General features: G+C 52.4%; 1 protein-coding gene, 1 long non-coding RNA gene and 1 other non-coding gene across 7 annotated transcripts; 2 read left to right on the top strand and 1 right to left on the bottom strand.

The window, feature by feature from the left end:
* Positions 1–1,465: 1,465 nt before the first annotated feature.
* LOC114851259 (CXXC-type zinc finger protein 5-like) lies at positions 1,466–11,200 on the bottom strand. Of its 5 annotated transcripts, XR_008696620.1 has the most exons (5): positions 8,215–8,478; positions 6,789–6,988; positions 5,050–6,075; positions 1,957–3,441; positions 1,466–1,841 (listed from the first exon to the last, which is right to left on the bottom strand). XR_008696620.1 is itself a non-coding variant. In XM_029142986.3 (4 exons), exons 2-4 carry the CDS (start codon positions 6,903–6,905, stop codon positions 3,394–3,396), a joined length of 1,191 nt encoding a protein of 396 aa, XP_028998819.1. In that variant the 5' UTR covers positions 6,906–6,988; positions 10,819–11,200; the 3' UTR covers positions 1,466–3,393. The 5 variants fall into 5 exon arrangements, 4 of the variants coding, with proteins under 4 accessions (XP_028998819.1, XP_028998820.1, XP_028998818.1 ...); XM_029142986.3 differs by lacking the exon at positions 8,215–8,478 and adding an exon at positions 10,819–11,200 and having other exon boundaries at positions 1,466–3,441; XM_029142987.3 differs by lacking the exon at positions 8,215–8,478 and adding an exon at positions 8,521–8,708 and having other exon boundaries at positions 1,466–3,441.
* LOC121202627 (uncharacterized) lies at positions 8,803–11,748 on the top strand. The gene is made up of 3 exons (XR_005898397.2): positions 8,803–10,258; positions 10,491–10,563; positions 11,572–11,748. It is a non-coding gene; the product is annotated as an uncharacterized LOC121202627 (long non-coding RNA).
* Positions 11,342–11,413, top strand: trnag-ucc (transfer RNA glycine (anticodon UCC)). Its single transcript has one exon. It is a non-coding gene; the product is annotated as a tRNA-Gly (tRNA).
* Positions 11,749–11,750: the final 2 nt, after the last annotated feature.

The raw sequence follows: 11,750 nt of genomic DNA, 5'->3' as shown, positions 1-11,750 counted from the left end.
GGTTGCTCCTGTTCCTCCTCGCTCCTTTGCTTCCGTTTCCTCCTTGCTCCTTTGCCTCTGTCTCCTCCTCACTCCTTGGTTGCTCCTTTTGCGTCCTCGTTTTCGCTCCCTGCCTCATCTCGCTCCCGCCCTCAGAGCAGGGAAGCTAAGCGGGATAATGAGTCTCGAGGGAGGAGGTGACAGAGACAGAGCGGCGCTCCCACACTAATTAAGACTATCAGGGTCCGATTAAACGGCTGTTAAACACACACAGTGTGTGGTGGACCGCTGCCAAGTCCTGGCGCTGGTTGAAGAGCGGGAACGAAGGGACGAAGCGGAGTAATAATCCAGGAGACGCAGGAAAAAGATGAGAACGATACAGAAACTATTCAGGTAACGTTAAAAACTAAACGTGGTCGACAACAGCTCCGACCACATTTAATTACTTGTCTTAGAGCCAGATTCACTGCCTGACGCTGAAGCCAGAACGCACCAGCGTGTCACTGGATGTTCTACTGTTATGAAGCAGGCGCTGAGGAACGTTCCACCTGCTTGAACCCACAGATTCCAGTGTTTGAGGTGAGAACGAAGGTGTGTGAGCCTCAGCCCACAGTGAACATTCAGCCCAAAGCCAGTGTGGGATCGCTGTGAACCTCGGCTTTGATCCACATTTCAGTTTATTGACCAGATGTGTTGTTGGGCCGACGACCCGTCCAGGACCAGAACCTGACAGCTGGGTTTGGCTCCAGCAGAACGAAGCGTTGGTTATTTACACGTCGACTAATGCTACATCAACTACTGTCTCATAGACTGTGATGAGCGATGACCAGTAGAACCGAAGGATGCGGTTCCTCTCTTCGATCCTGCTTCAGCAGCAGATTTATGCCGCATGAGGAACAACCGTTTGCGTCACATCTGGACGTGTGTCAAAAACTAATGGGTGTAAAAGCACAGCGCCGTGAGGCCACGCCCACATTCTAGAACACTGGTGGTGGGCCATTGTTAGCGCTGTTGCCAGGCAACACTGCGCACCGTCGTCAGGGACAACCAGCCTCTCTGTCTTTGTCGCTCTCTCAGCTCTGATAGCAACACCATTACTGAGATGACAAGCCCACACACACACACTCTCACACACACACACACACACACACACACACACACACACACACACAGCTTCCATCTTGTGGCATCACGCTGGCAGGGAATTTTCACACAACAACATATTGTTCATTTTCATGCCTGCTCTGCTTCCTCACACGCTCACCGCTGCGTGATGCAAGCCGCTGACATCCACATTCTACCGTGTGTGTGTCAGTTCATGTTTGAAGCGCTTTATTATAATTCAGCACATGAGGAGGTCACAGAGACAGAAGACTACATGAGGAGGACAGACACACAAAACAAACATCCCCTCCCCCCCACCCCCACCCTGAGAAACAGAGGCGCTGAGTTCCGTTCCCACAAAGACGCAGGGAACGTTTCCTCATGATGCTCAAATCATTTAATAAAGAAACACAAAGTAAATCAGTCTTTCCAACACGTCTGTGAGTGCACATATCATCAAAAGTCAGGTTGAAAACTCAGATCCACGAGAGGAGCATGAGAGCACATGCAGCTAAATGAGGAAGCAACCACTGACGCCAGAGAAGGAGTTCAATGACTTCAAGACTCATTTCATGAGTGAAATAACGTCTAAATACGTGTCTGTTATTAAATGTGGTTCATAAAGAAAAGCCTCAGAATCAAAGAGGTCAATTTATCCTCTGGGGACAAAGAACTTCATCCACCACCTGCTCTGATTGGCCGAACGTCTTCCTGTGAGGGAGCTGGGCCCAGTTGGACCAGAACAGTCCTGTAGAATCCTGTGGAATGAGACAAAACACTGGTCTGTAAAAAACACTGTTTAGGTGAAATTATTTGAGTTTTTAAGTCCCACTTTTCTTTTCCTCACACTTGTCATATAGAACAAAACAGAACTTTAAGATCAAATGAGGAAGCGAAGGGTGGGACGTCATCAACACCACCAGGATGAACCATGGGCGACGCAGGAGGAGTCATTTACATTCTTCTGCAGCAGGTGAATGAGAAGTCTGTTTCATGATGCTGAGCGTGAGTCATTTCCCTGAATCATGTGTCAAACGTCCTCACAGTCGTGTTGGAAGTGACGCGTTTTCATGGAATGTTCTGATCCGGTCTGTCAGGTCAGCTCGGTTCCTGTGTCCCGGGGCCGGATCCAGTGCTTCCTTCTGGGTTCCCATTTCACCTCCTTCCCCTCCTGGTGTCTACTGGAGCACAGAGGACTGGTTCTGAGCTCTCTCTGGGTCCAGCACAATGGTTCGGGACTGGAGGCGCCAATTGATTGAATGTGTCCTGATCCGTGTCAATTACTGACCCGCTGCATATAGAAAAATACAGAAAAGCCCGTTTTCCAGTCTTTAGTTACGACTGGAACTGAGACTGTGCCCTGAGAACATTCCACTGACACATTAAACTGGTGCTCGTAGGCAAATGGAGCAATGATCCAAAGAGCAGGTTTCATCAGCGCTGGACCGTGTAGAGAGTTAAGAAGCAGGTCATGTCGCTCCAGCACCAGCCCGGTCCACAGAGGTCAGTCCAGCGCCTTCGAGAGGAGGTAGACAGAGAGACAGTGATGTGGTAAATGTAGTCCTATTGGTTTGAACGGGCCCGGATCACTTCCTGCACCGCGTCCTTCTTCCTTTGAGGTCAACGTGTCGTCGGGTTTTGGTCGAGGTGACGTTTCTCCAGTCGGAGAAGGAGACGGAGGAGGAGCGGGACCGCTCGATGACAGGGAGGCAGCTGGTTCTGGAGCGAAAGAAGCATTTCAGATCATTCTCTTTGTTTATCTGGGTTTTGGATCTGGCATCGACTGGTTCTGTGAGAAGGCTGCAGTCTGCAGAACCGATCCGGATCCAGGTGTGAGTGAGTGAGTGAGTGGGAGCACAGGGCCTCGTGGGGTCTAGTCCAGAATGACTGCTGAGTTGGACTTACTGGAACCAGGACTGGGCTGAACACAGACGACTTTAACGGTTAACGCTGAGCTCAGTGACGTCAAACAGAGTTTTCACAATAAGCGCTGGCTGAAACGAGAAGCAGCTTCTGGACCGAGCTGAGTCTGAGTCTGCACACGATGGGCGCACACTTCCAGCTGGAGCAGCTCCTAGTGAGAGCGGGTCCAGTCGGGTCCGCTGATGCTGTGTGACGTGGAGCCAGCGGGTCCGGATGAAAACAGCTTCTCGTCTCTAGAATGAAGGAAGCAGCTGCCGCCGGAACCAGAGTCCGTCCTCCTCTGTCCTCGAGCTGGGCCCAGGTTCTGCTGTCACACTTCTGTAAAGCTCCACAAGCCGTGGTCCTGTGTGGAGCCAGCCCGGTCCTGCGTGTGGTTCTGACGGGAGGCTAGAAGAACCAGCGGAACGCTTCACCGGTGGGGACGGACGGCGGGCGCTGGGGACGAGACACAGGCAGAGGTCAACGTGTGCAACAACAACAAGCAAACGCTACAAGACCTGGGCTCCTCCACTCTACGGCCCGGTGGACCAGGCAGAACCTGCTGTCGGCCCGGGAGGTTCTGCCTGTGGCCCAGAGCAGCGTCGTCCAGGACAACGCTGTGAACCTGCTCGTTCACACGAGGAACTGGTTCTGACCACAGGCTACGTCCAGACTGAGGAGCTGGAAGGAGACGAGGGGTCAGCGTTCAGATGACAGGAGGTTCTATGTGGAACGTGCTCCAGCTCCAGGTGGAGCTTTGGAACCACGTCATCATCAACTGACTCCAGTCCTTTAACACTGAGGTTTATACACAGATCTTGGCTCAATGCGGGTTTGGAAGCTGAAGCTACAGACGTTTAAGTCTGGACTGGGTCCCAGGGGTCTGAGCGGGTCCAGACCCGCTGGTTCTGGTCTCAGCAGCAGCCGAGCCGAGCCGAGCCGCCCTCAACAACACACTGAGGTGGAGCTGTTTGCTTCAGGAGCTAAACTTTGTGACTGGCTGAAAGTCTGTGAGGTCGACATCAAAGGGAGCGGATGAGGCAAGAGGGTGAAAGCACCGCTGACACACAACACACACTCATGTGTGTTTACCTGATTAACACACAAACCTGTCACTTACCACAGGTCCAATTAGCGCAATGGAGGAGGATCACATCACAACACACAAACCCACAACGACGACAACACGTTACCTACAGCGTGTCCTGCAGGACGTGTGTGTGTGTGTGTGTGTGCGTGCGTGTGTGTGTGTGTGTGTGTGATATATATAGAGGCGTCAAGCAGGTCGAATGCTGGTGTCAATGAATTATTGATCTGCACTAATTCCTCCTGCTCTCACACGCACTTAAACTCACACACACACAGCGTAAATGTCCTCCTTCCAGCCTCACTCCTTGGCTCAGTTTATCACTATGAATCAGTGTGTGTGTGTGTGTGTGTGTGTGTGTGTGTGTGTGTGTCTGCTGGCAGCCTGCCAGACCTCAGCAGGGACCGAGCTCTCGCTTTTCACCACCCACCATCTGCACAGCGTTCACACACACACACTCAGCAGGGTGAGCGATGCCTTCCAGCTCATGCCTCGCTGGCAGTGATCTGGGTTAAGTGAGCCAGGGCAGAGACACACACAGACACACACACACACACACACGCACACACACACACACACACACACAGACACACACACACAGACACGCACGCTCTCTCACACACACACAAACACGCACACACACAGACAGACACGCACAGACACACACACGCACAGACACACACAGACACACACACACACAGACACGCACGCTCTCACACACACAAACACACAGACACGCACGCTCTCTCACACACACACACACACACGCTCTTACACACACACAGACATGCACACACACACACACACACACGCTCTCACACACACACACACACACGCTTTCTCACACACACACACGCACACACACACGCTCCTACACACACACAGACACGCACACACACACGCAGGAATTCCCTCATATAGACAGTTTTTACCTGATATCTCTGTGCGTGCGTGCGTGCGTGCGTGCGTGCCCTCACCTCCAGCGCCCCCCCTCCTCCCCCCGGCTTCTTCTTCAGCTCCTCACACTTCCTGAACTTGCAGATCTGGTGCCCCGTCTTCCTGTTGCGGCAGGACGAGCACACGCCGCAGTTGATGAGCCTGCGACAGGGACCGCACACGCCGCATCGCTTCCTCTTCCTCTTGGCCCCCGACGACGACGACGACGACGACAGAGCCACGCCTCCTGCCGTCACCCCCGACGATGAGGGCGAGGAGGAGGAGGGGCAGGGGGAGGGGTTTGCCAGCTGCTGGCAGTCCGTTAGCGCCCGTTGGCTACTGGTCATCTGGAAGGCGCTGCCGGCGTCCGAGATCCCGCCCCCTGACCCCATTGCCATGACGATGACCCCAGGGGGCAATCCCAGCCCACCCAGGAAGCTACTGCCCATTACCCCTCCCCCGTTGCAGTTGCCGCCCTCTGATAGGCCCATCATGTCTGGGTGGGCGTGTCCTTGCTTGTTCATGACACCGCAGTCTGTGGCCGCGCCGTAACTGGGCAGGAAGTTCCCGTTGCTGGGCGCCATGGGGTGATGGTGCGCCGCTGCCTGTGTCACAGGAAGTGAAGACGCCGCGGGTCCGTGCTTTTCACTTCCTGCTCCCTCGCCACTGGCTCCGCCCCCTCCCCCCGACCCGCCGCCACCTTGCATGCTGGTGCTCTGGGCGTGTGAGGGGGTCATGTGACCCGGCGCCGCAGACGGGTGGTGGTGGTGGTGATGGGTCGGTGCGGTCGCCACAGGTTTAGGCCGGCCCCAAAACATGGCGGCCGGATGGTTCATATTCATGTTGTCGTGGCAACCCCAGGGTGCCGTCGCCATGGCGCCCAGCCTAGCAGCAGTCGGAGGGAAGATGGGGGCGGCGGCGGCCAAGCGGGCCGCCAGTTTGGCAGACTGAGGGAAGTTCGTTACGTTCATGTTCATGTTGACGTTGGTCTTGTAAAAGTTGGCGATGGACGAACGGTACCGGTCCATTTCTGTGGTGTAGTCCAGCATCGGCGCCAGGCTGGAGACCTGGAAGAAGAAGCACTGCTAAACCCTTGATCCATTCAAACAATAACGAGTCCCCGTCAGCGTCACACAGCTCCTCAGGCCAGAACCAAGTCCATCAGAACACGAGGTGCTGCTGCAGGCGGACTCGGTTCTAACCGGACGGAGCTGCCGGGTCACGCTCTCTCTCCACTAGTGCTGCCGGTGGAGCGTCCTCCTGGTTTCCCACAACACGAACACAGAACTGAACCAAGAAAATGTCTGTTCATCGCTCATTTTAAGGAAGGACAGAACCACCTAAACAACTGAACCCGACCACTGAAGAGAACCACTGAACCCGACCACTGGACCCACCCACTGAACAGAACCACCAAACCCGACCACTGAACAGAACCACCAAACCCACCCACCAAAACCCGACCACTGAACAGAACCACTGAACCCACCCACCGAACAGAACCACTAAACCCACCCACCAAACCCACCCACTGAACAGAACCACCGAACCCACCCACTGAACAGAACCACTGAACCCACCCACCGAACCCACCCACTGAACAGAACCACCGAACCCACCCACTGAACAGAACCACCGAACCCACCCACTGAACAGAACTGCTCAGACGTGGTGCGCTAACTCAACCTCACCACCTGCTCCACGCGGGTGGAGGACCGGGCAGCCCAGAGGTGAGGCTCCAGCTCCGGCCCGGTTCTGGTCAGAGGAACCCGTGACTCACCTGTCCTTGTCCGCCGTAGCCGTGGTGGTTGGGGTGGTGGTGGGAGGGGGCGGAGCTTCTCTGGAGCATGGAGGAGAGGTCGCTCTCCACGCACACGCTGCTCGTCATGCCCGACATGACCTCACACACACGCCAACACACACATGCACGCTGACGCACAAAGTCACGCACTCAAACCTGCGTGGCCGCCTGGTTCCGCTCTGCAGAGAGAAGAAACAAGGTGATGGTCAGACAGAACCCGTCCTCGGACCACAACATGTGGAGGTACAAAGAACAGTTGGGGCAGGTTCTGTGGCAAATCAGACCACAAGCTTCCGTCTGTTTTAAATTAAACATGTGGCTGCTGCTTCGGTTCTGCTTCGGTTCTGCTTCGGTTCTTCACACACTCCAGTGTTGAGTGTAACGTGGCCACGGTGCAGCACTGAGTGCAAGTTCTGAGGTCCCAGACCTGCTGGAGCGTCCGGTGTCAGAGCAGGTGAGTTCAGATTATGTCACTGTAGAGCTGTGACATCATAGTGAGCTGCCATCTACACACCCTGACCTCTGACCTCTGCACACTGTAACCTGCCTCCTACAGTCCAACATCTGTGCCTGACCAAAAACAGATGTGAGGGAGGTGTGAATATGTGTGCAAGACACACAAAGCAGGTAGAAAAAGAATGTGTGTGTGTGTGTGTGTGTGTGTGTGTGTGCAAGACACACAAAGCAGGTAGAAAAAGAATGTGTGTGTGTGTGTGTGTGTGTGTGTGTGTGTGTGTGTGTGCAAGACACACAAAGCAGGTAGAAAAAGAATGTGTGTGTGTGTGTGTGTGTGTGTGTGTGTGTGTGTGTGTGTGCAAGACACACAAAGCAGGTAGAAAAAGAATGTGTGTGTGTGCGTGCGTGCGTGTGTGCGTGTGCAGTGTGTGTCTGCTTTGTGTGTGCAAGACACGCAGAAAAAGAATGTGTGTGTCTCTGTGGGTGTATATGTATGTGTGTGTGTGTGTGTGCATGCACGCAACTGTGTGCACAAAACAAAATGCACGCGGCTGCGAAAAAAGAATGATAGTGTGTGTGTGCTGAGCGAGCGTGTGCACGTGCGCAGTCAGTGTGAAATGTGCCCCCCCCCCTTCCTCCCCTCCCCTTCTCCCTCGAGGCGTAACTAATTACCCTGTCTGGTCAACCGGCCGCGCGAGCTCCGACAGAAGGTCATGGTGGCCGCCGGCCGCGAGGGGAAACGGCTCTCCCACGCGACACATTAACCCCCTCCCCCTCCCCCTCAGGCGCAAGGAGGAGGGAGGGAGGTGAAGAAGGAGGGAGGGGGGGTCAATCAAAAAAAGCCAGACTCGATAACAACCGATAAATACCGTGAACACAGCATGCAGTCCGACAGAGAGAGGAGGAGAAAATGAGAAGATGGACGGCGCGTGCTGCTGCTGCTACTTACCGGGCCCGCGAGGAGGAGGAGGAAGCGGCAGAGGAGGAGGTGGAGGAAGAGGGTGATGATGAGAAGAGGAGGAGGAAGAAGGAGAAGAGGAAGAAGAAGACCGTCTGGGAATTAGCCCGCCACGGATCATGGCTGGCGGGAAGGAGACAGAGAGAGAGAGGAGAGCGAGAGAGGAGGGGGGGGGGAGAGGAGCACCGGGAGGGATTTGTCGGTCTGTCGGCACTGAGGAGAGAAGGAGGAGGAAGAGAGGGAGAGACGGAGGAGGAGGAGGGGGTAATGGATAACAGGGGGCGGATAGATAATCACCTGGGTTTGGCACGAGCGAGCGCGAGGCGGGGGGAGGGGAGGGGGGTGAGAGGCGTTAAATTAGCCGGGTCGAGGCGAGGAGGAAGGAAGCGGCTCCGTGGAGACCCTTCAAGGGCGGGAAAAAGCTCGAGGAAAGAAAAAACACCTCCATGGGATGAAAGGAGGGAGACGAGGGGGGTGGTGAATAATGGCGGAGGTTATGAACAGATACGTGCGTCGTTCTCGCGACGGAGTGAAAGGCGAGGGGAGGGGTGGCAGGGGGTGCACGCAGTAACGGAGAGAGCAGAGGGGAGGGGAGGGAGTGTGTGAGCGCGTGTGTGCGCGGCTCGCGCTCTCCGCTGTCTCCTGTCGGCGGCGCCCGTGGCGGCGTGCCGTGTCGTGTCGCGCGCGTGCTGTGAGGTGTCTGATTGGCGCTGAGGCTGAGCGAGGGGCAAACAGAAGGCGCGAGATCCCGCTCCTGATTGGCTGCCAGCCAACGAGAGAGCGAGCGATAGAGAGACATAAGAAAAGAGCGGGGAGGGAGAGCTGAGTGAAGAGCAGACTAATGGAATATTTACTACAATTTGTGTGTGTGCTTATTATAATTTCACATGTATTTGAGACACATCTGAAACAAAAAAGTATAAAATACAAAATGTTGAATTTAGTGTTGGTAAAATGTTACTTTGTTTCCTGTCAGTAAAGTGTCTGTTACGCGTTAAAACTTGAGATGTTCAAACTAAAACAAATCGGTCATTCTGAAAACGTTTTGTGCTTAGTTGCGTTAAACTGTTGTTTAAGTCAGCTGCCAGAGGATTAACCCCGTGTTTACATCCATAACTATTTAACCTGTGAATCAGGTCTGAACAAAAACTAAACAGCAGAGGAAGTTTTTCCACTGTTCCTGTCACCTCTGCACTTTTAAGGGTCTTTACTTTTACATATTCCAGATGATAGAATGTAACTTTGAGTGATTATTACTAAGTTTATTTTATCTATTTAACTCACATATGAATCAGGACCCCTATTTCAATTCTGATTTATGTCTATAAATGTATTACTTTGATCTGTTTTTAAAAATCTCACTTGCGCATATCGACGTTTGAGATGTTTGTTGTTACAAAAAATGATTATTTGTCGTTTGCAGAAATTAAATTAATGCTGACAAGATGAGTCAGAAGAATTTCTACAACTGAGATTATTCAGTTAATTGAATACTTACTTAATATCCACAGTGTCAAGTTGAATTTAGTAATTAGGACCAAAATATCCAACATGTTAATTGTCTTATTGGAGAATATTATTATTATTTGCTCACTCTTGTCAACATAGACCGGCCAGACAACAGAACCACTGTCTTTGCATGCAAGGGAGCTGGGCCCAATTCATGTCTGATGCAGAGTCTCTGAGGTATAAGTTCTAAAGTTCCTTCTTTAACTGGGTAACAAACACACTGTTGACTGCAGCCCTCACACTCCTTCCTGCTCCACCAACAGTATCAATTGTGCTGCTGGGAAATAGAGGCGCATGCATCAGCTCCCTGTGCTCCGTCATGCTGATTGTCACTAACATGCAGTTACACGGCGTTAAAGCCTCACTGATCCACTATCTTCCTGCTGCAGCCTGTCCATCACCGCGGACCGGCCGCGCGCCCTCCGGTGACGGACACATCAGTCACCTGCGCGCGGCGCCGTCCTCCCATCGCTCAGTGTTTATCTGTGACAGCAAGCAGCCGCGTCTTCCTCCAAATCCAAACCAGGTGACTTTTAAACGTGTAATACACATCACATGAAAAGATAAGCGAAGAGCCTCAACAAAGTGGACGCAGGGCGGTAAAAACAAACGGATGTTATAGTTTTGTTATATAATTTCAGTAAGTGGCCCAGGATTGGTTAAATGTCGCCATCTGGTGGAGCAACGAGAGAAGCGCGCGGGTTCAGTCAGAATCACCTGACTCACTTTCTTCTCTTTCTGTGTCTAATTTCCTGCAGCGGCTGCGGAGTCAACGCGACTACGTCTCCGCTGATGATGTGAGTGAAACAGCGCTGGGAGCCTGAGCGGCAGGTAAGCGGCGCATCCTCCTCCAGCACCGCGAGCTAAATGCTGACAGCGCGCTGACTGGCTCCCGTCAAAACAACGCACCGGTCGCCGGTTCCCGTCGTGTTCAGATAGAAACAGCCAGTGTTCATTTCGCAGTTTCTGATCCATTGCACGTTACGCTGTGACGACACTTTGTTCCCTCACTTACTCGCACTCTGCGGACAAACCATTATTTTCTTTACGTTTGAAAGGCCCAGAAGCTCGTTCAGAATGACTTGCCGTCGTTCTGATGACATTTCTTGAACAAATATGAACGTCTCCATCTGTTCGGGCGCGTGGATGTCCGTCTTGACCTCAGTAAATACGATTTACGGCCGTTTCCCCAAGTTGCCGCCGCCGCTCCTCCTTCCTCTCTGTCGGGATCCTCCGCCATCTTTGTTTTTAAGATCTGACACTGAACCCATACTTGAGAAACTATAACGAAATCGTATTTCATCATTATGTGAACTGGATATTCTGTCACACGGATTATTAGCAATGTCTTCCAAGATGTTAGGAACTTTTAAAACACCGTAAAGCATTTGCATGCGGCTGTTTTAGCCTTTCAAATATATACGGACGTTTAAATTGATCAGAATCCGACGCTTTGCTCTGTGACTGAAATAAAAAACGCTAGTCTGCTCCCGCTAACGTGCATCTGCGTTAACCAGTCCAAACCAGTAAAAAGCCGTAAAACAATGGCTTCACGAACTGGGCCTATACGCTTGTCAGACACAAAATCTCACCGCTAGCGGACTATAATGTGTTGGTGGTATAGTGGTTAGCATAGCTGCCTTCCAAGCAGTTGACCCGGGTTCGATTCCCGGCCAACGCAACTTTTCATTTCATGGGGTTATAACTTATATTTGGAAACTATATCCAAAAATGATGTAACCAGCAGGAAATTAACAAGACTGTAGCAATGAATGAATAAATAAATAATCACTAATATAAGTCAATGATTAGAACCTTCTCTTTTATTTTTTCCTGTAGCTTCTGAATGAGTCGTCCATAAACTGTGTGTGTGTGTGTGTGTGTGTGTGTGTGTGTGTGTGTGTGTGTGTGTGTGTGTGTGTGTGTGTGTGTGTGTGTGTGTGTGTGTGTGTGTGTGTGTGTGTGTGTGTGTGTGTGTGTGTGTGTGTGTGTGTGTGTGTGTGTGTGTGTGTGTGTGT

This window comes from Betta splendens, chromosome 2 (assembly GCF_900634795.4).
Source record: "Betta splendens chromosome 2, fBetSpl5.4, whole genome shotgun sequence".
Taxonomy (NCBI): Eukaryota; Metazoa; Chordata; class Actinopteri; order Anabantiformes; family Osphronemidae; genus Betta; species Betta splendens.
Note: the sequence above shows the minus strand (reverse complement) of the source record. Positions and strands in the feature narration are given on the sequence as shown.